The sequence below is a fragment of the Fundulus heteroclitus genome, unplaced genomic scaffold, assembly GCF_011125445.2.
Source record: "Fundulus heteroclitus isolate FHET01 unplaced genomic scaffold, MU-UCD_Fhet_4.1 scaffold_43, whole genome shotgun sequence".
Classification (NCBI taxonomy): Eukaryota; Metazoa; Chordata; class Actinopteri; order Cyprinodontiformes; family Fundulidae; genus Fundulus; species Fundulus heteroclitus.
Genome location: NW_023396846.1, coordinates 2830652 through 2858387, shown reverse-complemented (window position 1 = coordinate 2858387; position 27736 = coordinate 2830652). Strand labels below are relative to the sequence as shown.

The window sequence follows — 27736 nt, the reverse complement described above, 5'->3', positions numbered from 1 at the left end:
GGATGGATGGTCTGGGCTATTTATTTTTTTCTTGCCATCAAGATCTCTGCCAGGTGGCGCCACAAAATGCTATTATTGGGCTTTCTTCGTCTGGAAACAGACACAACAGAAACAACCATCTTACGGGCGCAGCCATGATGACGTGGTAAACTCGCTCAGCTGACAATACAGCGATCGGATTGGCTGAGCAGCAAAAATCGAATCACGTGACCTCTTGGACCGGAGCGCCACAGTTTAGATTTTTTATCGGCTATAACTTCTTAATGTGCAAATGAAAACGTGGGAACATTGGTGTTTTGAGATCACTGCTATGTGTAGCAACTTATCCCGGTGCAAGAAAGTTGCCCCCTGACAGTTCATACGAAAAGTCACCGTACAGATTCTGGCCCACGGCCTATAAAGGGAAGAGAAGGAATAATTGGGACATTTTGGTAGGAATGGAAAGACATTAAACGTAGTAATAAGGATTCAATTCAATTCAATTCAGTTTTATTTATATAGCACCAAATCATGAAACATGTCATCTCAAGGCACTTTACAAAATCAAGTTCAATCATCATTGGGTCAGATTATACAGATTGGTCAAAAATGTCCTATATAAGGAAACCAGTTGATTGCATCAAAGTCCCGACAAGCAGCATTCACTCCTGGGGAAGTGTAGAGCCACAGGGAGAGTCGTCTGCATTGTACATGGCTTTGCTGCAATCCCTCATACTGAGCAAGCATGAAGCGACATTGGGAAAAAAAACTCCCCATTAACGGGAAGGAAAACCTCCGGCAGAACCGGGCTCAGTATGAACGGTCATCTGCCTCGACCGACTGGGGTTACAGAAGACAGAGCAGAGACACAACAAGAGAGACAAAAAAAGCACAGAAGCACGCATTGATCCAGTAATCTGTTCTACATTAGATGGTAGTAGCGGGTGAGCCGTCTTCTCTGGATGATGTCACAGTTAACAGAACGCCAGACCAGGTGTACCTACTATGAAGAAAAAGAGAGAGAGCAAAAAGTTAAAAGCTGAAATGACGACAGTCATTTCAATGTAATACAATGCAAAACTGGAGAACAGTAGACTGAAGAACAGTAGAAATCAGTAGAGTGAGAAAATTAGACCCTGATGTCCTCCAGCAGCCTAGGCCTATCACAGCACAACTATAGAGATAGCTCAGGGTAACATGAGCCACTCTAACTATAAGCTTTGTCAAAAAGGAAAGTTTTAAGATTAGTCTTAAAAATAGATAGGGTGTCTGCCTCACGGACCAAAACTGGGAGTTGGTTCCACAGGAGAGGAGCCTGATAGCTAAAGGATCTGCCTCCCAATCTACTTTTAGAGACTCTAGGAACCACCAGCAGACCTGCAGTCTGAGAGCGAAGTGCTCTGTTAGGAACATACGGGGTAATCAGAGCTCTGATATATGATGGAGCTTGATTATTAAGGGCTTTATACGTTAGAAGAAGAATTTAAATTATATTCTTGATTTAACAGGAAGTCAATGAAGGGAAACTAAAATTGGAGAAATATGATCCCTCTTGTTGATTTTCATCAGAACTCTTGCCGCAGCATTTTGGATCAGCTGAAGACTTCGAACTGCATTTTGTGGACTTCCTGATAGTAAAGAATTACAATAGTCCAGCCTTGAAGTAACAAATGCATGGACTAGTTTTTCAGCATCACCCCTGGACAGAATGTTTCTAATTTTGGCGATATTCCCGAGGTGAAAAAATGAAACTCTGGAAACCTGTTTAATATGGGATTTGAATGACATGTATTGGTCAAAAATAACACCAAGATTTTTTACTTTATCACCATAGGACAAGTTAATGCCATCCAGATTAAGTGATTGATTAAGAAGTTTATTTTTTGAAGACTCTGGTCCAAAGATTACAACTTCTGTTTTGTCAGAATTTAAATGCAGAAAATTTAAAGTCATCCAGCTTACAGTATGTTCAAGTCTTTGTAGGAGAATATTGTGATCAACTGTATCAAATGCAGCACTGAGATCTAACAGGACAAGTATAGACACAAGTCCATTATCTGAGGCCATGAGAATATCATTGGTGACCTTCACCAGAGCTGTTTCAGTGCTATGATGAGCTCTAAAGCCTGACTGAAACTCCTCAAGTAGGTCATTACTTTGTAAATGTTCACATAGTTGATTAGCAACTACTTTCTCAAGAATTTTAGATAAGAAAAGACGATTAGATATGTCATGATTTGTTTACCGAAGAACTCAGGAAGCGCACACGGGACTAAAGAGTATTTGTTTAAAGGAAGTGTGCTGGATGGCAGATGATGAAGACCGGAGGTTCAGGGCTGCAGAAGGTCAGGGATGTAGGTGATGGCAGGAGCTGACGGCCCGGAGCAAGAGTCTATAATAATCATAATAAGTGGCCAGGAAGCTCAGTGCTACTTAGTTAGCAGATTACAGGAGACACCAGGGCACTGAGCAGAGCTTTCTCAGAGCAGCTAGTCAGGTTAGCAGATCTCTGGAGACACCGTGGCACAGAGCTGAGCTTCTCCAGGGTGGCTAGTCAGGTTAGTAGTTCTCCGGAGACACTGTGGCACAGAGCTGAGCTTCTCCAGGGCGGCTAGTCAGGTTAGCAGTTCTCTGGAGACACTGAGGCACTGAGCTGAGCTTCTCCAGGGCGGCTAGTCAGGTTAGCAGATCTCTGGAGACACTGTGGCACAGAGCTGAGCTTCTCCAGGGTGGCTAGTCAGGTTAACAGTTCTCTGGAGACACCGGGGCACAGAGCAGAGCTTCTCCAGGGCGGCTAGTCAGGTTAGCAGCTCTCTGGAAACACCAGGACACAGAGCAGAACTTCTCCAGGAACAAACAGTGAATGAACAGTCTTTAGAGTGACTGGCAGGACTAACCTTAACAACAGGAGCAAAAACAAATCTTCCAAGGCAAAACGGGGACTGGCATGGAGAGGTGGATAACTGAAGACGGCCCAGTGCCGAACTGAAGGCAGAGGGAGGTTTAAATAGAGCACTTCACAGGTGGAACAAGGGTCAGGCAAATAGACTGGTAAATTGTTAACAGGTGTGACTGACTGCTGAGGAGGTAAGGTGAAGATGTTTTCATTGTCATAACTGATGACAATGAAAACTAATAAATAAAGTCAAACCTAACCCACATGAGATGAAAAAATGAAAATAACAGAAAAATGAAGTCTAACCAGAACTCAACCATGACAAGATATAGGTCTGTAATTTACTAACTCATCTTGATCAAGAGATGGTTTCTTAAGTAAAGGTTTAATAACAGCTACTTTAAAAGCCTGTGGTACATATCCATTTACTAAGGATAGATCAATCATGTCTAAAATAGGACCACTGATCAGAGGGAATACCTCCTTAAACAACTTGGTTGGGATTGGGTCTAACATACAGGTAGAAGGTTTAGATGAAGCTAAAATTTTAGATAGCTCAGAAAGCTCTACTGCTTTTAAACATTTCAGACACTGCGCAGGTTCTAAGGATTCCTCCAATGCTGCCTCACTTACTGAGGATGAGGTAATCATGTTTGGGAGGATGCCAATTATTTTATTTTTAATGGAATCAATTTTATTTATGAAGAATCCCATAAAATCATTACTGCTAAGAGCTAAGGGAATGGGTGGCTCAACAGAGCTGTGGCTCTGGGTAAGTTTGGCAACTGTACTGAAGAGAAATCTAGGATTATTCTTATTCTCCTCAATTAATGATGAAAAATATGCTGCTCTAACTCTGCGAAGGGTCTTGTTATACAACAAAAGACTGTCCCTCCAGATTAGGTAGGATTCCTCTTGGTGTGTAGAGCGCCATTTTCTCTCCAATTTCCTAACATTGTGCTTCAAGGAACGCTGCACTGAATTAAACCAAGGAGCCAGCTTCCTGCGAATAATCACCTTCTTTTTCAAGGGAGCTACATTGTCTAATGCAGAACGCAATGACGAAGTCATACCGTTTACAAAGACATCTATTTGTGAATTGGAAGAAACAACATTGCTGCCATCTACAGGGCATTTCTGCAATACGGAGGATATTAAAAAGGGGACAGACTCTTTAAGTTTTGATACAGCATTATCCGATAAAGATCTACTATAATGGAACCCTCTTTTGGGGGTGGAGAACTCAGTTAGATTAAACTCAAATGTTATTAAAAAATGATCAGATAGGACAGGGTTGTGAGGAAATACTGTTAATTCTTCACAATCAATGCCATATGTCAGCACAAGGTCTAAAGTATGGAGCCAAGAGTGGGTCGGTTTATGCACATTTTGAGCAAAACCAATCGAATCTAGGATAGTTTTAAAGGCTACACTAAGGTTATCACATTCTGTGTCAACATGGATGTTAAAATCACCCACTATAATAACCTTATCAGTATTTAACACCAAATCAGATAAGAAATCTGACAACTCATCCAAAAACTGAGTGTAAGGGCCTGGTGGACGATACAAAACAACAAACAGAAGAGGTTTTATTGCTTTGCAGTTTGGATGAGGGAAACTGAGGGTTAAATGTTCAAAAGAACTGTAGTTATTAATTGGCCTGGGACTAATTAATAAATCAGATTGAAAGATGGTTGCCACTCCTCCTCCTCTTCCCACAGATCTGGGAATGTGGAAATTTGAATAATTGGAGGGAGTTGACTCATTTATACTAACGTAGTCCTCTTGTAGCCAGGTTTCTGTGAGACAAAACAAATCAATCTGTTTATCAGAAATCAATTTGTTAACTAACAAAGTATTTGGAGGGAGAGACCTTATATTTAATAGACCACATTTAATTGTTTTATTTTTAGGTTCAAGGTGAACCGTATTGATTTTTATTAGGTTTTTATGATTTGTTCCTTTTAGATAAGTTTTTGATCTGTTAAGTTTTGGCCGTGGGAAAGACACCGCCTCAATAGGGTAATGGGTGGGTAACAGTACAGAAGCTGCAGAGAGGTGTGTTAAACTACGGCTCTGCTTCCTGGTCTGGACCCTGGGTTGTCAGCATTTAGGTTGCCCCTGGGTCTGAGGGAAGGGAGGGGAGAGGAGCAGACCAGTTAGAGCGCTGATTCTCAGAAACACAGCGCACGTAGTTAAAAAAAAAAAGCAGAATTAATAAAAACGAAACTTATAAACAGACTAAGTGCCGTTTTACACTGCATCTTACGGTTTGGATCACCGAGAACATTACTTTTTTTAAAAAACACATTAAAGCCAGAATAACTTCCGGTTCAAAAGTAAAAACGAGCCGTAGTCCAATCAGCGATTTCTTAGGTCTCCCACTGGGACGTACCTCTATCGGTTTGTAAATGTTGTAGCACTTTCCTAAATGTTGTAGCGCTTTTCTTAATTTTGTAGCACTTTTCTAAATGTTGTAGCGCTTTCCTAAATGTTGTAATGTTTTTGTTAATGTAGTGCTTTGCACCTCAGGGCCACCGTAGTTCTGGATCTTTTCTGTCAGCTCATTTAGCTGACAGCAGATATGGCTAACTAAGCTAACTTTTTCCCTTCAGTTTGTGATTCTGATCATGTTTAGTTTTTTTGTTTGCCTGATTTCCACATTATCATTGATTGAAGCACAAGACTGGAAGAAGATAAAACAGTTTCACGGGCGCTAGTACTTCTGTGTTTACGCTGCAATGTCGCCGACACCCCCACCCATTTTAAAGGCATACTATGCAACATTTTTCAGTTAATTAATGTGTTCCATACCGATTTGGATGATTAAATGAGTCATTTCAGGTCGAACAAAGGTTTTCTCGGCCACCCTGGGGGTCTGTGGGGGAAATACCGCACTTGCAATTGCAAGAGCTCACGGCCCGCACACACAGAAGTCTCGCTTTACGGCGAGAACTCCATGTGTTTTTACCCTGCCATTCACTATATGCACGCGCGAAAGCAACAACAAAGAACCGCGTGTTAATGTCAAATAAACATGCAAGCATATCGAATTTTATTATTATTATTATTATTATTATTATTATTATTATTATCTTTTTTTTTTTTATGTTGGCGAGACGCTACCGCGGCGGCCGCGGCGAGGCGGCGGCTGCGGCTTGGCGAGGCGGTGGCGGTAGCGTCTCGCCAACATTAAAAAAAAATTTTAAAATAATAATAATAATAATAATAATAATAATAATAATAATAATAATAAAACTGGCGAGGCGGCGGCGTCCGCGGTCGCGGCTTGGCGAGGCGGCGGCGGCCGCCTCGCCAAGATAGCGCTGCGGGAAGCTTGATGTTCATACCTTCACTGTGTTAGTCATTGTTTGTACTGCCGTTTTTTCCACTTTTCGTTGCGTTCGCCTGTCTGCTAAGCTCAAAACAACCGCGCCTGGCTTGACGGAGGAACCAGAACAGCTGAGCATCTTTACGACAGTGCACTTTTACTTTCGCCGTAGTGAAAAATGTTTTTTTTTTTACTTACCGGGCGGATCTTCCTCTCTGCTGAAACGCGGCCTGTGTCCGACGTCGCTTTGTGCTGTTGCACAAACACGTGTGAACAACATCCATCCATCCATTTTCTGACCGCTTAATCCCTCATGGCGTCGCGGGCGTTGCTGGAGCCTTTTTCCTGATATAAAATAACTGTACCCGTCCAGTGGTTTCAGGGGCTTTCGTGCTCTCTCGTCTGTACTGGCCTGCCGTGTTTATAAGGCAGCTGTATGTCGCAGTACGAAACCCTTGGCCAGCATTTCACAGACTCGCTCTGTCCCTTCAGGCTTTTGCGCTGTGTGGATCTGGCAATCTGACACCATCAATCATCTGATTGAAATTAAATAGTTTTAATTTATTGACCATATTATTACACTGTTACACATTAATCTATGGGTTTGTTTATCAGTATAGATCTATAACCTCATTGGTGAATCAGGCTGAGTTTCATCAAGCCTGTATGGTCTGACATTTTCCCCTCAGCTGGAACACTTAAAGCACTCAGGGGTTCACGCTGCGTCTTTATGCTGATCCAGCTGCTGATGTTTTCCTCTTTCAGCTCTATGAACTTCTAGCCTGTTACAGTTTATAACCATCATCACCTTTCACAGCGACAGGTTTCTCATCTCGGTCTCTGCTCTGACCAGACAAATCTCCTCTATTGCTCTCCTCAGGGTGCTCTGGTGCGTAATTACCAAGCTGAAGGCTCAGTTTGAAGTTGTTCTCTGAGCGTTTTGTTTGTGGTCAGAGTGGACGAAATAATGACTTTCTGCTCCGCTTTTGGCCCACTAATAGTCTTTATTGGGGAATCCTACAGGAAATTTAGAACTTTTTATGCATCACAGCCCCAGAGTTGATGGGTAAAGGTGCAGCTTTTCAAGCTCTGCTTCTCTCTGGTTTATAAGTGACTGTAGAAAAAAAAACACTTTTTTGGTAACGTCTGGTATCAGCATAATTTATACTAATGATATCAGTTTGAGGCGGTGAGGTGGGCAGATTTTACTCCCATTGGTGCTCTGCACGTGAGGAATAAACAGTGGGAAAATGCATAAATAAATAGTGTAAAGGGCTCCTTTAGAGGGAAGAGGAGGAATAATGGGTCTGAGCTGAAGCCCCTGATGTTACAAGTTCCTTAAAATGACCCTTAAAAGTCCACACCTAAATTACATTTAACGTAATTATGCTCACCTGAATTAAAGAGCAAGGCAGCATTCCATTAAAGCACCACTGGTTCTGTGTCGTTAAAAACAAAATAGCATGAAACACAGCTGCTGACTCTCCTATTGACTTTAATTGGGACATTTTGGTACGAGTGGAAGGACATTAAACGTAGTGATTCACGTTTTGAAGGCTGGCCGCTGATAAAAGCACCTGGGTCTGAGGGAAGGGAGGAGAGAGGAGCAGTAAGAGCGTTGAGGCTCAGAAACACAGTGCATGTAGTTAAAATAATGCAGAATTAATAAAAACCAAACTTATAAAGCAGGTGGCCTAGTATTGGAGTCAGAGCCGTGACTGTGGGAGCTGAGTTTTTTCCACAGGAGAGGAGGACTAAACGGAGCAGAGCGTTTCTGTTAGGATTATTATTCATCTGGCACAAGGGACCTTTTTAGTTTATTATTTGCTCTTTCAGTGAAGCGACCACTGAGTTTGGTCTCCATATTCACAAGCATGGAAACAGGCCTGCAACGTAGGGTTAGCTTGGTGTTTGCTGGCTTTAGCTTTAATTAATCAGTATTTAAGCAAATATTATTGAACTGTGATTTTAGATTGAGTGTTTTTGTTTTAGTGTTTTATACAGAGAAGCACTTGTTACTTATTTCATTTAAAGGTCCTAAAGTAGATTTATTTTATTTGCCTTATTTATTTTCTAAATAAAAGGGGGAACATTAACACTTTATACCAGGGGTGTCCAAACTTTTTTATTGAGGACCAAATCCAGAAAACTAAACAAAGGGCCACACTAGAGATGCCATATTGCCACATGAATACTGTGTGTATTTCTAAGTCAGCTGTAATGTGAAGAACATTGCAGTCAGTGGGAGCAGTGATGCTGTCCTTTGATTGAAGGATGGCTGACATGTCAGCAGAAAGTTTGGTGGTTGAGACCCGAAGGACTTCACAGAGATGCTGTCAGTCATTCTGCTTCTCAGTCTGCTTTTGTTGTGATTTAACAGAGAAAATCTTTGTTCGCATCTGGATGTTGAGGCCAACAGGCTCATCATTGTTTCTGCGTGGCGTCTCATCAGAGGAAACTTGGCATTATCCAAACTCTGAAAGAATTCAGGGAGGGAGAGAAGCTGATGTTGACTCTGCAGAGAATCATCACATTGCATTTCAATCAGTTCTAACTGCAGACTCTCTTCCACTTCTTCTGCATCCACCAGGAAGGAGGTGGAGAACAGCTGGATTTGTTTTTCAATGACAGAAAAGTCTTGGAGACGCTGGTTGAATGGCGTTCCGCGAGCGAGCTATTTTTAGAACGTGACGTCATATCACGTGGTACAGGTAGGGCAAATATGCGGTGTCCTCCACTCTTTCGCTGTACGTTACCCTTGGTTTTACTTGGTAAAACGTCTGCTTTTTCTAAGTCTAACACGTCTCCTAACCGTGGTTTTTAAACATTGTTGTTATGGAACGTGCAACAGCGACTCGAGGTACGCCAAATATGAAGGATGTTAAAGCCGCAAGCGGCGTCGATCGGCCCTCGCAGCCAATCGCCGCTCCGGCCTATTGGCCACTACTGCGGTGCCGGCCGGCCGGCGGGGTTTGCTCACCGCCGGCCGCCCGCCACCGCAGATGCTGTCACGCATTTTCCCCGCCCGTCCACTGGCCGATTCACACGAACGTGTAGGGCAGCGCTCCCCCATGACTCACAAAAAATCTGGTGCAGACCGGTCGATGCAGCGAGGAGATACAGCCGTTGGATAATGATAATGCATTTGGCCACCAGACCGGACTAAATTGTTCAGCGGGCCGGATAATTTATACCGATTCCTGGACGGTAATTACAAACAGAAAAAAACGGCCGATGACGCCATGAACGCCGAGCAGGAGAAAAACATCGACTTACCGTTCTATCAACTCGGCCCGTTTTCCAGTCTAAGCTCTCGACACTCAAGCCATCGTTTGAGCTGAACGTTGGTATGTTGTTCCACAGTTCTACCAGTAAACTGGGCACCTGGGACATCCTCTTGCGATAGTTTAACAGCTGAAAAGTCGGTCATATCGTTGTATCTGTTGCACGAGTAATGGCTGGTTGCTACGTGCGCTCTCCCACTGTTTGTCCTACCTTAGCGGCAAGAGGCGTTGCGTCACATGCGCGGTATGCCATTCTGTCACTAGAGATGCAATCACAGACACATATTTCTCCTTTTTAGCAGAAAGGTCGTTCTTTGGAAAAGCAGACGTGATTTCAGACAGAGCGGGGAAGTGTGCATCATTAAAGCCTCGTAGTTGTGTCTCAAAGAGGCGGAGCTTTACCCAGAAGGCTTTTAGGTGTCAGCATCCACATCAGAGTGGTAGAGTACATCCCCGTATTCAGCATCCACATAAGAGTGGTAGAGTACATCCCCATATTCAGCATCCACATCAGAGTTGTAGAGTACATCCCCGTATTCAGCATCCACATCAGAGAGGTAGAGTATATCCCCGTATTCAGCATCCTCATCAGAGTGAGAGAGTACATCCCCGTATTCAGCATCCACATCAGAGTGAGAGAGTACATCCCCGTATTCAGCATCCTCATCAGAGTGAGAGAGTACATCCCCGTATTCAGCATCCACATCAGAGTGGTAGAGTACATCCCCGTATTCAGCATCCACATCAGAGTGGTAGAGTCCATCCCCGTATTCAGCATCCTCATCAGAGTGAGAGAGTACATCCCCGTATTCAGCATCCACATCAGAGTGGTAGAGTACATCCCCGTATTCAGCATCCTCATCAGAGTGAGAGAGTACATCCCCGTATTCAGCATCCACATCAGAGTGAGAGAGTACATCCCCGTATTCAGCATCCTCATCAGAGTGAGAGAGTACATCCCCGTATTCAGCATCCTCATGAGAGTGGTAGAATACATCCCCGTATTCAGCATCCACATCAGAGAGGTAGAGTACATCCCCGTATTCAGCATCCTCATGAGAGTAGTAGAGTACATCCCCGTATTCAGCATCCACATCAGAGTGGTAGAGTACATCCCCGTATTCAGCATCCACATCAGAGTGGTAGAGTACATCCCCGTATTCAGCATCCACATCAGAGTGGTAGAGTACATCCGCGTATTCAGCATCCACATCAGAGTGGTAGAGTACATCCCCGTATTCAGCATCCACATCAGAGTGGTAGAGTACATCCCCGTATTCAGCATCCACATTTCAGGAAAGCCTGACATTCTCCGTCCTACAGTCCTCTAGCTCCAGTTATGGTGACAGTTTTTTCATCAGTGTTCAATACATGGTCCAGATGGACAGTCTTGGCACACAGTGCTTCTTGGTGGATTATACATCCTAACAGCCTCACCTCGCTCTCTTTTACCTTGGCCCACACCAACCGTGGCCGTTCCTTTGGGCTCGCCCGTCATGGCCGGAGCTCCATCCGTTGTTGCTCCACAGAGCTTGTCCCATTAAAGCTTCATCATTTCAGCTGCCTCTGACACAGCTTCAAAAATAGCTTTTCCTGTCGCTGTGCCTTTTAGGCTCATCATATCAAGCAGCTCCTCCCTACAGCTAAAATTATCATCTACTCTCCTCAAATAAATGAACAGTAGCTCGGTGTCTGTGTCATCTGTGCTCTCATCACTGCTATGGAGTAAAAACCAGAAGCACAAGCCTTGTCTCTCAGCTGAAGTTTGGAGTTAGCGGATAAGTCCTGGATTCTCCACACACCTGTATTTCTGGATACGCTCACATTGTTGAAATCCGTCACTTTTTTCTGGCCACATTATTTCTGTGACTTTGATGAGGCTCTGCTTTATGAAATCACCGTCTGAAAACGGTTTGCTGTGCTGGGCAATAAGTTTAGTGACCTCATAACTTACTGTTGTGGCGTTTTCCTGTATTTTGTTAGCATAAAAAACCTGCTGTTGAGCTTGCAGGCTAGTTGCAATTAGCTTGACTTTCTGTGTTGGTTGGGCACCGGTGTACGATGTGTAGCTCTGATGTTTGGTCTCATATTGCCGACGGACATTATACTCTTTCATCACAGCAACATCTTCATTACAAATCAAACAGACACACTTTCTGTTGGTTTCTATGAAGAAATACTCATTTTCCCAACGTCTTTTGAAATCCTCTTCACTCACTTGTTATTTTATGTTTCTTCAGTGCAGCCATCTCTGGTGACTCACGGTAAAAGTTTTTCTTTCCTTAATTTAGTTTCTGTGGCTCCATCTAGTGTTGAAACTGAGAAGTGCAGCAGAGTTGAGCTCCAGCTTCTTGTGCGGCCATATCAGAGCTCCTCATCAGAGCTGAGATCTTCTATGTCCTCCATGCTGGAAATGTAGAAGTCCAGCAGCTCCTGATCTGTGATATCAGAGCGTGTCATCATCAGTAGAACGGGACTTCATTTCCCTCTCAAAGCAGGTTGGAAATCTGTGTGGAAAGATGCAAACAAAGACTCTCTGGACTGTTTTATATGCTGGGGACCTTGTTCCAGAGGCTCCTTGGACACTTTCACAAGCCATTACTGCAGCTGCTGGATTCAGGAAGCTGCTTCTTCTTCTTCTTCTTCTTTTTTTTTTATGGCGGTTGGCAAGCAACTTTTAGATGTGCATTACCGCCATCTACTGGAATGGAGTGTGGATCGGGACGCTAACTTTAAACACCCCCCTCAAAGCAAAACAAAAAACAACTTATATCTTTTCTATCAATTTAGTTTTCTTGAGATAATTAATTAAATAACTTATATCTTTAGAAGTAGAAATTTTTCCTAAAATATCTTGTAAATTTAACTGTAATTTATTTTCTTGTAACCGACTAACTAATTTCCTTCTCTCAACAGAATATTTTGTACAGAACAACAAAACATGTTTTACCGTCTCTTCTTGACCACAAAAATCACAACTTCCATTTCGATGTTTTCCTATTTTAAATAAATTACTGTTTAACCTTGTATGTCCAAAACGCAACCTAGATATAACTGTTTCCTCCTTTCTATTTCGTCCTGTTCTCCTCATTGCACCAACTTTTCTTTGAATACTGTACAGCCATCTACCAGTTCTATCTTCCTCCCACTGTCTCTGCCATCTTTCCTTAACCTTTTGTTTAATAATAGATTTGATTTCTTCTTTACTAAATGGAACTAATATATCAATAACACTATATTTTGAAGCTTGTTTTGCATATTTATCTGCCAACTCATTCCCTCTTATTCCTATATGTGACGGTATCCATGTAAATATAACTAATAAACCCATTGCTTGAATTCTATAAGTTATTAACTGAATTTCTAATAAAAGATCCGGTCTACTAATAGCGTGATTATTTTTCAATGAATATAATGAAGAACTTGAATCAGAACAGACTATGCTTCTTAATGGACGGACTTCCTCAATCCATCCTAAAGCTAAAATGATTCCCATCATCTCTCCAGTATAAACTGATACTCCATCAGTAATTCTTTTACATTTTTTAACTCTGAATTCTGGAACAATGAAAGACACATGAAGCTGCTTCTTCTTCTTGGTCTTATTGTAAATGTGTGCAGCGCCACCTGGTGGTGCTGATTGGTAGCGGAAGAGCTGAAAGGTTGGAGGTAGTGATGGTCGATGAGGCGTAATGAAGCGTTTCGACACATTGCCAAACTGTATACTGACACCTGCTGGACCTTAAAAATCCCTACAGGCTACCTGGTTGACAGAGTTAACTGACACTGATTTGATGACCAAGTATACACAATACAATTTAAATCATTGTATGTTGCATTGTATTATTTTATATTTTCATCTGAATTAAACATATATTAGATTTTTTTTTTAGATACAGTCAATAAATAATGTGAACGAGGATGCTTGTGGACTGGCTTATTTATTTATTAATAATTTTTTGCTGCTGTGTCCTTTCAATGCTCATGCTCACGTTCAATGGTTGATCGGGCGCTGTGTTTAATTACCTGACTGATATCATCTGTTCTGAAATTGGAAATGCTGAGTATGACAAAGGGAGGAAGAACTACTCAGAGTAGCAGCTTTCTACTAAGGGTAGATCAGCCGTTTTTTCTGAAACGACCCTCAGAACAAAGACGCACAGCGCAACCCGCCCAACCATAAAGGCGTCTGCCCAACCCATCAATCAGTGGTGCGCTCCCATCAGCACCTGGCGCTTGCTCACAGAGCGAGACTGTGGAACACCATCACACCAGAGTTGTAAAATGGTTAAAAATTAACCATTATTAACCGTTATTTTGTTTACAGTTCAGCTTGGATTTTATTTACTGCGCAGCATAGCTTTGCTGTATGCGCTGCTGTGCGCGAATGCACAAGCGTGCAGCTTAGAGGGAACAGAAACAGTTTGGCGCGTCAGTCAGTTCGAAACAGTTCCTGTATCGGTCACGTGACTTTCCCGTGTCGATACGCGCATCGACACGGGTTTTGCTCTATGAGCTCGACACATGCGCTGACGCATCGGTGTTGCCAGACCCATCACTAGTTGGAGGTGTTTGTCAGAGGTCTGTGATGATGGAAGCCTCTCCCTGGTTTGTGAGTCTGAGTTCAGAGATCAGATCTTTGATTCTTGTTGAACTCTTTGTTGAATGTGATGCAGCTTCTCCTTTTTAATGTTTGTATTTCTGGATCTTCCAGTGTGGCCACAGCAGATTTCCACAGGGCTCTTTAGTCTTTCATTCCTCCATCTATGTGTGGGAGTGTGGATGGAACAGGGATCCAGAGTTGGTGTCAGTGTTTAGATTGATTGTATTTTAATGCTGATTATTAAATCAGGTGGAGCTTCCAGAAATGTTGACTTAGTTTCCTGATGTCCTTTTAGGCTTCAGGCTGTTTCTTCAGGTTGTTACTGAGGGATTTCCTTTCTCCTCTCTGTTGGAGCTTTTCCTCTCTTTGGACAAATGAGTTGTGCTACAGTGCCACCAACTGTCCTCACTACATCCACTGCAGGTTGTAATGTTTCATCATCATCATCATCATCATCATCATCATCATCATCATCATCATCATCCTCAGAGCCCAGGTGTCTGTCTGCTCTCAGCGATTCTTTCTTTCTCTGGATTTTTACAACAAGTGGACGTGTCCAAATGTTGGACTGGTCCTTTCTCAGTGGAGGACAATGTGTGTCTGAGAGACATGTAATGTCCATGTTTGCTGCTGAAAGAGACTGATGGTCTGACCCCCCTCCTCCTTTCAGGGTGAAGCCTGCTGGAGTCCGATGGTTGACACCAGGTCTGAGGAAGTGTAAGTGTGTTTTTCATTTGATTCATGACAACAAAGCAGCTCACATTCAACCATCTTTAAACTGTCCATCACTCATTCAGGTGTTATGCCAGAAGCTGATTGAATATGATTATTATTATTATTATTAATTATAATTTGGTATTATAATTTAAATAATAATTCATTCAAACTCAAAACTTAGCTAAAACAAATGTGATTCAAATGGTGGTGATACTAGAACTATAAGCTTGTAATGATTCACACTACTAACTGCAGTTTAAATCCTTATTCCTTATCACCAATCCAATGATAGTGTCTCTGTATTAATATCAGATGTTAACTCCAAAAGGAGTGTAGCTCTGAATTTCGAATAACCATGCAACTGTGAATTGAATTGAACACAAAACAACTTCTATTCCGCAGTTGTTGTTTTATTAAACCAAAAGCAATTCGCTGCTACAGTAATTCTCTGATTCAACAACCTTGGAATTTTACTCGCTACTAACTAAACATGCAAAATATATGTGGAAATAAAAGTCAAAAATGGATTAAAATGAGAGTTAGCAAGTCTTAGTTCAACTCACAGTTGTCTAAACCTCACATTCAAGACGTCGGCATTTGACATTGCAGCATTGAGAGGCAGGAACCCTCTTCGGGAATCCGGACGGACGCCGCCAGGCTCTAACAACAGCTAGGTATACTTTAACTAGGCGACACTCTCCCAAGATGGCGACTATGATGACGTATGATCTACAAATTTGCGTGATGCGTAAAGGAAGGTCCTAATGATGTCACCACGCTTACGCTAATGGGGGTTGGTACATCGGCCAGAGAGGGAGCGCCTGACTGAGGGGTTTAAACAAAGACAGCGAACTGAGTTCGAACAAAAAGATTGACTGCTGATAAGGACAGGAAAGAAAGAACAGAGAGGGGAAAAGGTGGAAGAAGATGGAAAAGCGTTGCAGAAGGACCCACGGGGGGTCTTCACGGACCACAAATCAATCACAGCAAAAATTAATTGTAAAAGGCATGCACACACAAAGAAAGATATTCAACGGTCAAAAACACTCCGTCTTGGAGTAAAAAGCATTTACTAAGTCCCTAACACCTGCCCAGGCACTTCTGAAACACCCTGTGGGTGAAAAAGAAATAAAAGGGGAGAACCCCTATTACTTGTGGATCAGGGCTGTCCCGGCTGGGTCCGTGAGCGCTCCGAGTAACGCGGCGTCCTGAATGCGTCTCGACTGCGCGGTTGTAGGCAGGAGCGGGCAGCAGTGGGGACGGGATGAGGAGGCTCCTTCGTCTCTTCCTCCGGGCTTTGTTGGCCAAACAAAGAGGGGTCTTCTTTAGATCACTGGGAGATAAGGCGGCTCCCAGTCTTTGATCAGAGGGAATTAAAAGTACTTTTTAAGTCGACCTCCTGCATCCGCAAAGCAGGGAACAAAGTTTGCTTCGAAAAATCTCGGTCCAGCGAGAAACTCGAGCACGTGGCACATGGGTAATCCCAGCAGGGTGAAACAGCTGTGTGTCTTCTCAGGTTGGCGGCGTGCCAGAAAAGAAGGAAGTTTGTCGTGTGTGATCGAGTTTTATCTCTTTCCATAGTAATGTTATCTCGTTGCTATGGTCGGTGGCCATTTTGGGCCACGTTGCATAATGGGAAATGCAGTTTGTCACGTCCCGTAATGGCATAACACAGGAGTCATCATCAAAGTGTCAATAAATGATCAATAACTGCAGCTGGATTGTCTTTGTTCTCTCCATCAGATTCCTGTCAACTCACAATCGACACAAACACAGTGAGCAGAAACCTCAAACTGTCTGAAGACAACAGGAAGGTGACAGATGTGGAGGAGCTTCAGTCATATCCTGATCATCCAGACAGATTTGATGTTCTTCAGCTGCTGTGTAGAACTGGTCTGACTGGTCCCTGTTACTGGGAGGTCGAGTGGAGAGGAAGAGTTGATATATCAGTGAGTTACAGAAGAATCAGGAGGAGAGGAGAAAGTAGAGACTGCTGGTTTGGATCCAATGATCAGTCCTGGAGTCTGAGATGCTCTGATGATGATGGTTACTCTGTCTGGCACAATGACAGACGAACATCTATCTCCTCCTCCTCCTCCTCCTCCTCCGTCTCTAACAGAGTAGCAGTGTATGTGGACTGTCCTGCTGGTATTCTGTCCTTCTACAGAGTCTCCTCTGACTCACTGATCCACCTCCACACCTTCAACACCACATTCACTGAACCTCTGCTTCCTGGCTTTGGGGTCTTTAGGTCCAATTCTGGTTCCTCAGTGTTTCTGTGGTGATTGAGTCTAAAGAGTCTCCTCCTGTCAGAGAAAGCCTCTCCCTGTTGAACAGATAGTTCAGTCTGTTCATGTCTGTCTCTTTCACTCAGAAACACGTTTTCACATTCATGGATTCAATCTGTTTCTTTGTGAAACTCTTCTAAATGATTCCTTGGAAACTTCTTCCTCTTCCAGTCCTTTAAAGATGGAAGCTGGGATTATTCCAGGATCCACATGTTGTTTTTCTGCCTGTTTCCAGTCAAAGCTTCACTCTGAATATCAGCATGTTGACTTTCTCTCTTGGTTTTTTACTTTCATTCATCAGTCAGATTTCATTGAAATGTTGGCCAGTTTTTCTCAATCTCTGGACATTATCTGTTTCTGTCGGCTCCTAATTTTCTAAACACTTTTTACATTCACATGTTAAATCTTCCTTTTGTATATTTGCTGCAATTCTACTTCATGTGTTTTAATTAGCAATAAACAGATTTTCATCTTCTTTTGTTTGATTAATTTGCTGCTTATTCTCTTCTGTTCCTCTAATCAAATTCCAATATTTTAATAAAACTCTTGTTTTATTAAAATCTTTTGTTTTATTTGATGCTTGTTTCTGTTATGATATCAACGGGGTCAAGTGGAACGAACTGTTTATCCCAGAACTGCCTGCCACACTTGGATAACACCGGACACAAGGAAATGACTTATCTGTCAGATAGCGTCCTGGAGTTGACACAGTTTCTCTACTGATGACGCAGTTTGGATGTGTACTGCCTTTTATGGGTGTTAACCTAAACTCCTTTATAATGTGTCAATGATGAGCAATCGGGGCTTCTTGCCGATCAAGAGCCCATCAGCGCTGATGTGTCTGCAACTGTTTCTCTGTCTAAACTACATAAAATATAACTAAAAGTATACTTGTCTGTTTTATGCGTCCTACATTCAATGTGGGGGTCGCATGACGGGTAAAAAGAGCTGGGTCCACTTACGGTGTTTCACCGCCAATAGGGTGTGGTAACTTTTAACATTTCAATAAAACAGATTTTTTTTCTATCAACACTGACTTTCAAAAAGTCCTAATTTACAGTAAAACATTTCCATCTTCTTTCTGACATGTTTTTAAATGACAGATTTTGTTCTTTATATGAATAAATCAGCAGCAGAAACTCAAAGCAATGATGAAATGATATTTCTGCTCCATCTTTCCAAACCTTAAAAACACGTTGAGAATGAAAGAAGAGCCGACGCTGACAGTCTGGGACTAAAATCAGCTTCTTTACTTCCAAACTGCTGACTTGGACAGACTGAAGACCAGTTTTTCATTTTCTAGCTAAACTCCTGCGGCACCAAACCAGAAGCTGAACCAACACCAACAACAGAACCACATGGAACATTTCCACATCACAACTTCTTCCTTTTCTGGACTTTTAGTTTTACACAGGAAACGTGTGAACGCGCACACAGAGCCGCAGCGTGCACGGCGTCCTGCTGCTCCTCTTAAAGGGACAGTCCCACATTTTCAGCTTCAGGTTCCTGTTCCAACGGTGTCCAGCTCCAGTCCTGGAGGGCCGGTGTCCTGAAACTTTTAGAGGTTCTCTGGTCCATCACGCCTGAATCTAATGGAACAGTCAGCTCCTCAGTCTGCAGTCAGGTTCTCCAGAGTCCTGCTAGTTACCGGATTATTTGACTCAGGCATGTCGGACCAGGGACACATCTAAAAGTTGCAGGACACCGATGCTGTGCTAAATTCTTAAATTCTGTTCCCCTGTGAAAATCTGTCCCCACTGTGTCAGGCGGGTTTTCACGGCGCTTCTGATCAATTTCTCGTCCACCAGGGGGCGCCACAGGGTTCAGTCCTTGGTTCCTTTTATTGTCTATGTGGGTCTGAACGTGTTGATGCTAATTTGCATTTTTATGCTGTTGAGCTCTGACTGCAGAAATAAATACTTTGATGACCTTTAACCCCCAGGTGGAGAAACTACACGTAGGCTAAAGATATTTTTGTTGTAACAAGTTTTCATTCTTTAATGTAAAATCAGCTTAAAGCTGCAACATTTTATCTGGACTGGATTACGGAGATGTTTTCTAAATGAAAGCTTCTTTTTTTTTGGTTGAGCAATTTTCTGACCAACTGCTGAAAATGCTTTTAAAGGCTTTTTGACATTTGGCAGATTTTTATTTCCAGGACTAACAATTTATGTTAGTGTTATAAGAATTATTATTCTGAAGTCACTATGGCCTCACACCACTCGGACAGAGGAGGCCTGGAGACCTGATGTCTGTGTATGAGATCCACTGTTTTCTGATTGCAAGGCCAAATGCTGCAGCTGCTGAGGGATACTGATTGTTTACGATAGACTGTCTTTGTTATGTCTCAAACCAAGGCCACGGTGCAGTATTAGGGGAAGCCCGAAAAGCGAGGCAGACAGAGACTGGGCAGACGCAAACCGCAGCGGAACCGAGGGGTGCGATTACTTTCCAACTATGTGAATCTCTGCTCTGTTTCTCAATAAAAGTGCTGGAACGTCATACCACCGTCTCGTCATTTAGTAAAGATGGGAACTCAGTTACTATTGTTTAGAATTCCACCCAAAACTCCCATAACAATTTGGCGTAAACGAACAAGATCTCCGACTGACGGGCGAGGGAGTCCGGGGACAGGAGCTGCTTTGGCCGGCCCGGAGAGGTTATCCGGCCTCTGGTACCCCGAATGGATTTTCAAGGGACGTGGAGGAGCTCCTGGTCTCGGAGCATCTCTGGGCGTCGGCGCAAAGATCCGAACCTTTCTTTCATGAGACGGTAAGGGGATTATTTTCCAGCTCTTTTAAAAACAAACGCAATTGGTCAAAAATGCTTGCAAGCTTTTAAAATTTAAACCCCATTTAAAGTATACCTCAAGAAATTTTTAAATTTAAAACTGTAAACCTAAAAGGTAGTAAAAGCCGGTAGAAATAATGAATTATATTTAATCCTTAAGGCAAATAAAACAGGGTTCGCAATACCGAACGGTGACTAAGGATTAAATATTAAACTAAAATTCAAAATTTAATTAAAATACGTTTTCAGCTGAAATACGGGCTCTCATGCTGGGAGGGGGATGGTCAGAATGATTTTCACCTGGAGAACGTGTGACCGGCTGAGCAGTTTGCAGCTGGTCCATTAAAGTCCTTTTGTCTTGGATTTGTGCAAGAGGCTGTCCACTTCTGTTGTGGATGAAAGCGGCAGGGATGCTTAAGTCCTTGACTGTTGCGAAGAGTTCGCAGCTTTGATAAGTGGGGACCCCGACCATTATACCAAAAAGCCGACCATCAGATGTGAGGCCTTTCATTTTAGTTGGTCGATCGTGCTAAGGACGAGTACAAAATAACAATAAAAACACAAAAAAAGAATAAAATAAATAAAAACAAACAAAAAAAAAGTCTGGATGCAGAAGAGTCCGTGTAATGGGTCAAAGGCAGAGTTTCTCAGGGTCAAGCCTAGCCCCAGGGTGAGACGTTCGATTTCATGCTGAAAAAGTAAGGGCCCAGAAGCATGACATGCATAAATGATTTGAAATGATTTGATTAAACATGCAGATTTCTCACATAGGGGTTATTATTATTACTATTATTTTATTTTATTGCAGTATTGCGACTAAATAATAAAAATAAAATTAAGAGAAAAAAAGAAAAGCGAAAATTGAATAAAATGAATAAAAACAAGGAAACAGAAACGAAACTATAAAGGCGTTGCACCGAGGAAGCGTTTACGTGGGGACCGATTAGGCACTTCCGTTGTGGATAAAATTGGTCTAAACTGCTAATAGCGACATATAACTTTCAAAAATGGGTAAGTGTCCAAGTGTCTGCGAGACACAGAGTTGTATCCTTGCGGGACTGAAGCGTAAAACCGCGTGTGGACGAAACATTTGGGGGGTCGTAACCAGCGCACACTCTACACTTGTTAAACTAAGCGGGAACTTGAGCGTTGAAAACATCTTTCGGCGTTGCCATAGACGTTTAAAATTATGGAAAACACAGAACTGTTAAAGATAGTGAAAAAGCAGGCCTGCACGTGTTTGTTTGTCTGATTGTCATCGTTTCTATGTATCTGTATGTATGTAACTGTACGTATCGTATGTAAATAAAAGTTTACCTGAGTGAATTAATTGGGGGTAAAAGTAATGTTCATGGTTTTAAAATGATCATTTGTTTTGGGAGAACTGCAGCTCCGTAATTCAAATGACATTTTAAACATGGACTATGTTAACAAAAAGGTAAAGGAAAAGAGATATTTAAATAACAAAGTTGGTTTTTAACATTAAATATCAGGACCAAATTAAATTGATACACGGAGAGATTAACATGGCTTGAACGGAATTATTTCAGCTTTGTTAGAAATTGGAACTGGTAATAAGCTTTACATAAGCTTGGTAAGTTTACTGTTTTACAAATTTAGGCTGAGATCCTATCACTTGTTTTTTAGCCCTAAAGTAATTTAAAATTACTGAGATCTCATTTCTTATAATAATAATAATAATAATTCATCACAAACCAGTCCATGTGAAAGAAGTTTAGATATAGACGATTTTTTTAATTAAATAGATGAGAAAAAACTGTGCTTTGAACAAACCTGTATGGAACTAAATATGAATTGCTTTTCTAAGGGTTTTCTATTCATTTATTTTATTTATTTTTTACTTGGAATTTGAATGCAACTAATGAGAAATTTTGAAAGGCGTCAAAATATCAGAAGGCCACGTTACATGCGTCATCAGTTACAAAATCATCTGATGTTATTAGTTATGCTGCGCTGAGGCAAACCTCAGAGGGACAGTATAACCTGAGAAGGACAATAGATATGATAAACAAATCTGACCATGATTTAAACATCTGAATGTTATGGCAAGGCTGGGTCTGTGTCTTCTGGCCTGGGGGCACGAAAACTATGTCAGAGGGGAAAAATAAAATAAAGCCAGCTTCTGAAGGGTTAAATTATAATTCTAATCTTGGGTTGTTTTGGGTAGCCTTCTCAATGTGCTTACGGGGAAAACTCTTATCATTTACAGAGAAACACTAGAAGTTCAGTAAACCTAAAAGGGAAAAAATCATTGTTTTAAAGTTTCACACTAGACCAATTTAGATTGAAAAGGTATATATAAATAAAAGTATTACTAACAGCAAATACACATGGTCAAAGGACCAGAAGGATATCAAAAAGGTTTGTAATAAGTCAAAACAAAAACCGATGTCATATTGGAAAAGACATAATTGTGCTCCTTGGAAAACAATTTTGTTTTAGTTTTTTTTGGTTCATTTCTTTCGTTTTTTTGTTTTCTTTCTTTTGGAGGTGTTTTGAACAGAGTTTCAAAGGAAAGGTGAAGAATAGAAACCTTCCCAGGATCAGAAAAAAAAAGGGAAAAACATCACGTTAAAGGGACACTAAGGGGACCAGGGTTTTAACTGCATGCTATTAACACTCTTGTTTTTCTCTGAGTTATTGCTTTCAGATTAAAGGAGACGCCACCTTTCTGCCAACAGAAGACTCTGAAAAGACAGTGCTAGCAGTGCGGTAAGGAGTTATAATCAGATTTGGACACTAAATTATACTTAGTTTTAACCAAGTTATGCCAGATCTTCCAGCAGGAAAGGTGGTGTCTTACAGATGTTTGTTGCTTTCTGCTATTAACAGCTCTATCTTTCTGCTTCTTTTTCTTTGCAAAGAAACCTGGTCAATATGATAGGATTGTGCTAACATAGAGATTTAGTCTCATTTTAGACATTCTCAGATGCGAGAGAATGCAGAAACAGTGCCGCAGTGCCATGGGGGCTGATCCTTGGGACAAGGACTAAAGGTGATGTCATTGACTTCAGCTTGATCCAGTTTTGAGTTTTATTTTGTCAGAGACAAAGTTTGATTTATTTTTTTTCTATCCTTTTGTTTCTTTTATGTTTGTCATGTTAGAGGGAACACTGTAGTTAAAATGTTTGTGACTGTTTTGCTGTAATTTCTTTTCAACCTATGGAGCGTTTTCTTTGGCAAAAAATGCTGGCAGAATTCATTCTGTTTGCAGGCGTGAGGACTGGAGGATGGACTGTTGAAGGGAAGGAGAATGTTGTGCTTAAGTCAGACATTGGACTGAAAATGGACAATGAAGGACTATGACTGAGGCATCGGACAACCTTCGACAACAAACACAGATGAGTTCTGCAGACACGACTTCATGCATTTCACTTCAGATTTTGTTGTACACAATTAAAACAAAACACACATTACGAAACACATTAAGATTATGTAAAGGTGAAAACTTTTAAAGAAGCACCTTGATGGAATCATGGAGCAACTTAATAAATTAAGTGGGTATTATATCAACAGTTTAATAAATAAATAAATTAATTCGTTTTCACTATATACGTAGAGTAATCTGAACTTTTAAATAGCATTTCATTTAATGAACATCTTAGAGCAAGCTGATTTCTGCCAATCCGGCAGGCATCAATAAAACGCAAAGAAAAGGTTACTGGCTAAAATGGATAAAGTTGCAATAAAATTAGCATAATGACACATCCTACTAACTAACATGAGTAAATTTAGGAATAAAGCATCAGTGTAAAATGGGTACAATATTTATGGAGATTTAATATCTTTCAACTAGAACACAAATAACTCAATAGTCTTATTAACCGGTTAAACATCCTAAGGGGAAAAAAACACATAACACTGAGTTTAGCAAACCTTTAACTTGACAGCTTTTAGATCAGGATAATTTATTGGTTATCGTCTTACATACAGGAAATAAGTAAGATTACTTCAATTAGATTAAATTATGGGGACATTTTGGATCTGGTCAGGATTGTTGGGGGCTGTGTTGATAAAAGGGTAACAGCTTGAAGATGTATCAGAGAATGAAGGTTTTCTCTGAGGAACATTAAAGCAGCAAAGATACCCCACACTGGAACTCCTGTTGTGTAAAGAACATCTTGAACGGGACGTAAGGTGAGATCCTTACGAGAGACGTTCCACACAGGGGGGTGTGGAGACCCCTGGGGCATGGCACCCAGGACGAGCTGCTGTGGACTTGACACAGCTGGTGGAACCAAAGAGACGACGAGGTGGTCCCACAGGTTACCTGACACCTAACACTGACTAAAGGGTTCTGGGTTTTCAGGGTTGCTGAAAACAGAAAGCTTCAGAGAACCTTAACCCTTCCTGACCAGGCACTCAGAATACATAGATCATAGATCAGATTGCAGAGGCCTAGACAAATAGGAACGCAGACACGCGTTCATCCAAGAACTTCTTAATCAAAGTCCTCAATCCTCAGTTTAAGAAGATAAATAGATAAATAATCACAATGTACACAATGTAAGGTTTACTTTATTTTAGGATTAATTTGGGAACTAATTCTGATTTGCTTAAGTAGCTTTGGTTGTTCAACAATGTTAGAACGTTTTCAGAAGCTCCTGTTCTCTCCTGCTCACTGCTTTGTTTTGTAGAACCTTGGCGTCCTTGAACAGTAACAGCATGGTGTAAATATTTTGTCTTTTCGGTGCAGAACAGCACCTCACTTAAAAAAAAAAAAAAAAAAAAGTAGAGAGAGAGAGGGAAAAGCTTTCACATGGAAAGGCTTTCTTTTCCTCAGTTGGGTCTTCAAAATAAAACGGGAAATGTCATGAAACGAATATGTTGATGAAATTATGTTGCAGAGAACTTCAACTGTCAGACAGTTAAGACACACATTAAAAGCATTCTGTTAAGAATTATTATGAATTTACTGCAAATACATTTGAACTTAAAGATTACTCTTTTAACTAATAATTAAATTGCAGAATTCTGAAATTCTTTTTTCTGTCCACAAAAGAATTCTTGTGGACAGAAATATCTTGAAAGTGAAAGTGCTTGGAGGATGTTTTAATAAATGACACATGAAAGGTTTTTTTTTATATAAGAACACTAATTACACCTTGTTTCTGTTCTCCAGTGGAAACAAGGACTCGTGTCTGCAGACCATCTTCACAAAGTGTTTTATTAGAGAGAAATGCAAAATAAAATGCTCAGTGCCCATCCAGAACTGAACGCTTATTACCATCCAGCTCAATCGTCCAGCCTGCGAGGAGGAACCAAGAAGAGGACTGGGGATGAAGAAGCCAGAGAACTCTGATTCCTTATTCTTCAACGGGAGGAGTTGCCTGAAGAGACCCTAAGCGCGATTAGATTATTTTCTGCCTTGTGCCTGAATGGCCTGAAGGCTTTCTTAACTTTGCGTTCTTGACGTTTAGGACTCTTCTCATATTGTGTTGCTGTTTGTTTAACTGCTCTGTTCCACTGACTCACATGTTTGATTTTTTTTTGTGTTATGAGATCTACACAATATTACATCATGTTGATCAATATGGTTTTATGGTAAAAAATGGAAACTGTTTGCTTCAGACACACAAGGATCTATGGTTTATGCACCCTTTTGATTTGATATAGGAAGAACCAGGATCGGATTGGCTCTAAAGATCCTTAATATTAGCTGGTAATGATAACACTTAGATTCAATACAGGGTTTTCAGGCTCAGATTGGCCGAGAGCAGATCTCCCTGGGAGGGGGGCTTGCCAGTTTTTACTACCCCCTGGGGGTAGCTTTTTCTGTTGTTCCCTTGCCCGCACTGAACCTCTCCTGCCTTTGCTCCTGGTGTTGTAAGTTTGGAGTGGTGGATTATTGTCCATTGAATGGGTGAGTGGAGAAAGGAGTAGGAGGGTATTCAGGGTGGGGAAGAGTAGACGGATTCGACCTTGGTTACTGAACAGGTTTTAGCTTATCTAGTCTAATGTAATTTCAAAATAATGTGCGCATAGGTACCTAAAACAGGCCTTACCTAATTAGATGAATCCTAAATTGTAGATAAAAGCTAAACCTTTGATCTTGTGTGTTAAAGGCATACTATTTTGCCCTGCCGTTCACTATATGCACGCGCGAAAGCAACAACAAAGAACCGCATGTTAACGTCAAATAAACATGCAAGCATATCGAGTTTTATTATTATTATTATTATTATTATTATCTTTTTTTTTTTTTTTATGTTGGCGAGACGCTACCGCGGCGAGGCGGCGGCTGCGGCTTGGCGAGGCGGTGGCGGTAGCGTCTCGCCAACATAATAAAAATAATAATAATAATAAAACTGGCGAGGCGGCCGCCGCGGTTGCGGCTTGGCGAGGCGGCCGCCGCGGCCACCTCGCCAGTTTTATTATTATTATTTTTATTTTTTTTATGTTGGCGAGACGCTACCGCCACCGCCTCGCCAGGCCGCAGCCGCCGCCTCGCCGCACCCGCCGCGGTGGCGTCTCGCCAACATAAAAAAAAAAAAAAAAAATGCTCGCTGAAGTTCAGCGGCCATTCTCAGCATTGTTGCTAAGCGACCAAGTGTTATGGTAAATGGCTTGTACTTGTATAGCGCTTTAACTAGTCTTGACGGCCTCCAAAGCGCTACAGTTCAGTCATTTACCCATTCATTCACACCCTGACGGTGGTGAGCTATGTTAGTAGCTACAGCTGCCCTGGGTCAGACTGACAGAGGCGAGGCTGCCATGCACCGGCACCACCGGGCCCTCTGACCACCGCCAGCAGGCAATGCGGGTGAAGTGTCTTGCCCAAGGACACAACGACAGAGACAGTCAGTGCGGGGGATCGAACCGGCAAACCACCAATTGCAAGACGAACTCCCTAACCTCTGTGCCACGTCGTTAGTCCATCCTCCTCATCTTCATCCACACTTGTGTCCTCTTCTTCTTCTTCTTCTTCCATCGTCGCTTGGTGGCTTTGTTACTTCTGCCAGGTCTGCATCAATCAGGGCATTAATGTCATCCAGAGTCATGTCAGTAAAGCCGTCTCCTCCAAGCTGTTTAGATTCACAGCTGGATCTACGGCAGACTGATGGATCTACGGCAGACTGGTGGATCTACGGCAAACTGATGGATCTACAGCAGACTGGTGGATCTACGGCAGACTGGTGGATCTATGGCAGACTGGTGGATCTACAGCAGACTGACGGATCTACGGCAGACTGGTGGATCTACAGCAGACTGACGGATCTACGGCAGACTGGTGGATCTACGGCAGAGTGATGGATCTAAGGCAGACTGGTGGATCTACGGCAGACTGATGGATCCACGGCAGACTGGTGGATCTACGGCAGACTGATGGATCCACGGCAGACTGGTGGATCTACGGCAGACTGGTGGATCTACGGCAGACTGATGGATCTCGTTAAGCGAGCCTCCGGTTTGTTTTAGAGAAACTTGAAATTGCAAGAGAATTTGCAAACTTAAGTTTGGCTGTTTTACGTACGTGTAAATATTAAACCGCAACGTTATTGACACACAGGTAGAGAAGAAGCGGAGACTGTTTAGCCAATCAGAATGCAGAACACAGCAGCGAGACCGTGAAAGGTGAACCGTGATGTAGCGAGGGTTCACTGTATTACAGGTGAGTAAAGGACCCAGGTGCAAAGGTGAGGTCTTCATCTGAGCCTTCATCACATGTCAGCAGCTCAAACCATGAAAAACACACATTGGAGAACTCTGTAAGACCCACATGCATCGGTCCATCCATGTTTGGTTAGATCAGTGAAGGTCAACCAAAGGCGAGGCTTTCTACCATCTCTGACAGAAACGTCTAAATTCACGGTTCTCCACAGT

The 27736-nt window shown here is 42.0% G+C and overlaps 1 protein-coding gene and 1 long non-coding RNA gene across 2 annotated transcripts in view; one reads left to right on the top strand and one right to left on the bottom strand.

Moving 5' to 3' along the window:
- The window catches only part of LOC118560412 (NACHT, LRR and PYD domains-containing protein 12-like), a gene marked incomplete at its 5' end in the record, with an annotated part of 31536 nt that extends 14438 nt beyond the window's left edge, over positions 1-17098 (top strand). Inside the window, 2 exons of the mRNA XM_036131396.1 lie at positions 14767-14813; positions 16557-17098. Of these exons, the coding sequence (XP_035987289.1) occupies positions 14767-14813; positions 16557-17098 (589 nt within the window). The remainder of the gene's footprint in view (positions 1-14766; positions 14814-16556) is intronic.
- LOC118560475 lies at positions 12140-13064 on the bottom strand. Its single transcript, XR_004929381.1, has 2 exons — positions 12444-13064; positions 12140-12237 (listed from the first exon to the last, which is right to left on the bottom strand). It is a non-coding gene; the product is annotated as an uncharacterized LOC118560475 (long non-coding RNA).
- Positions 17099-27736: the final 10638 nt, after the last annotated feature.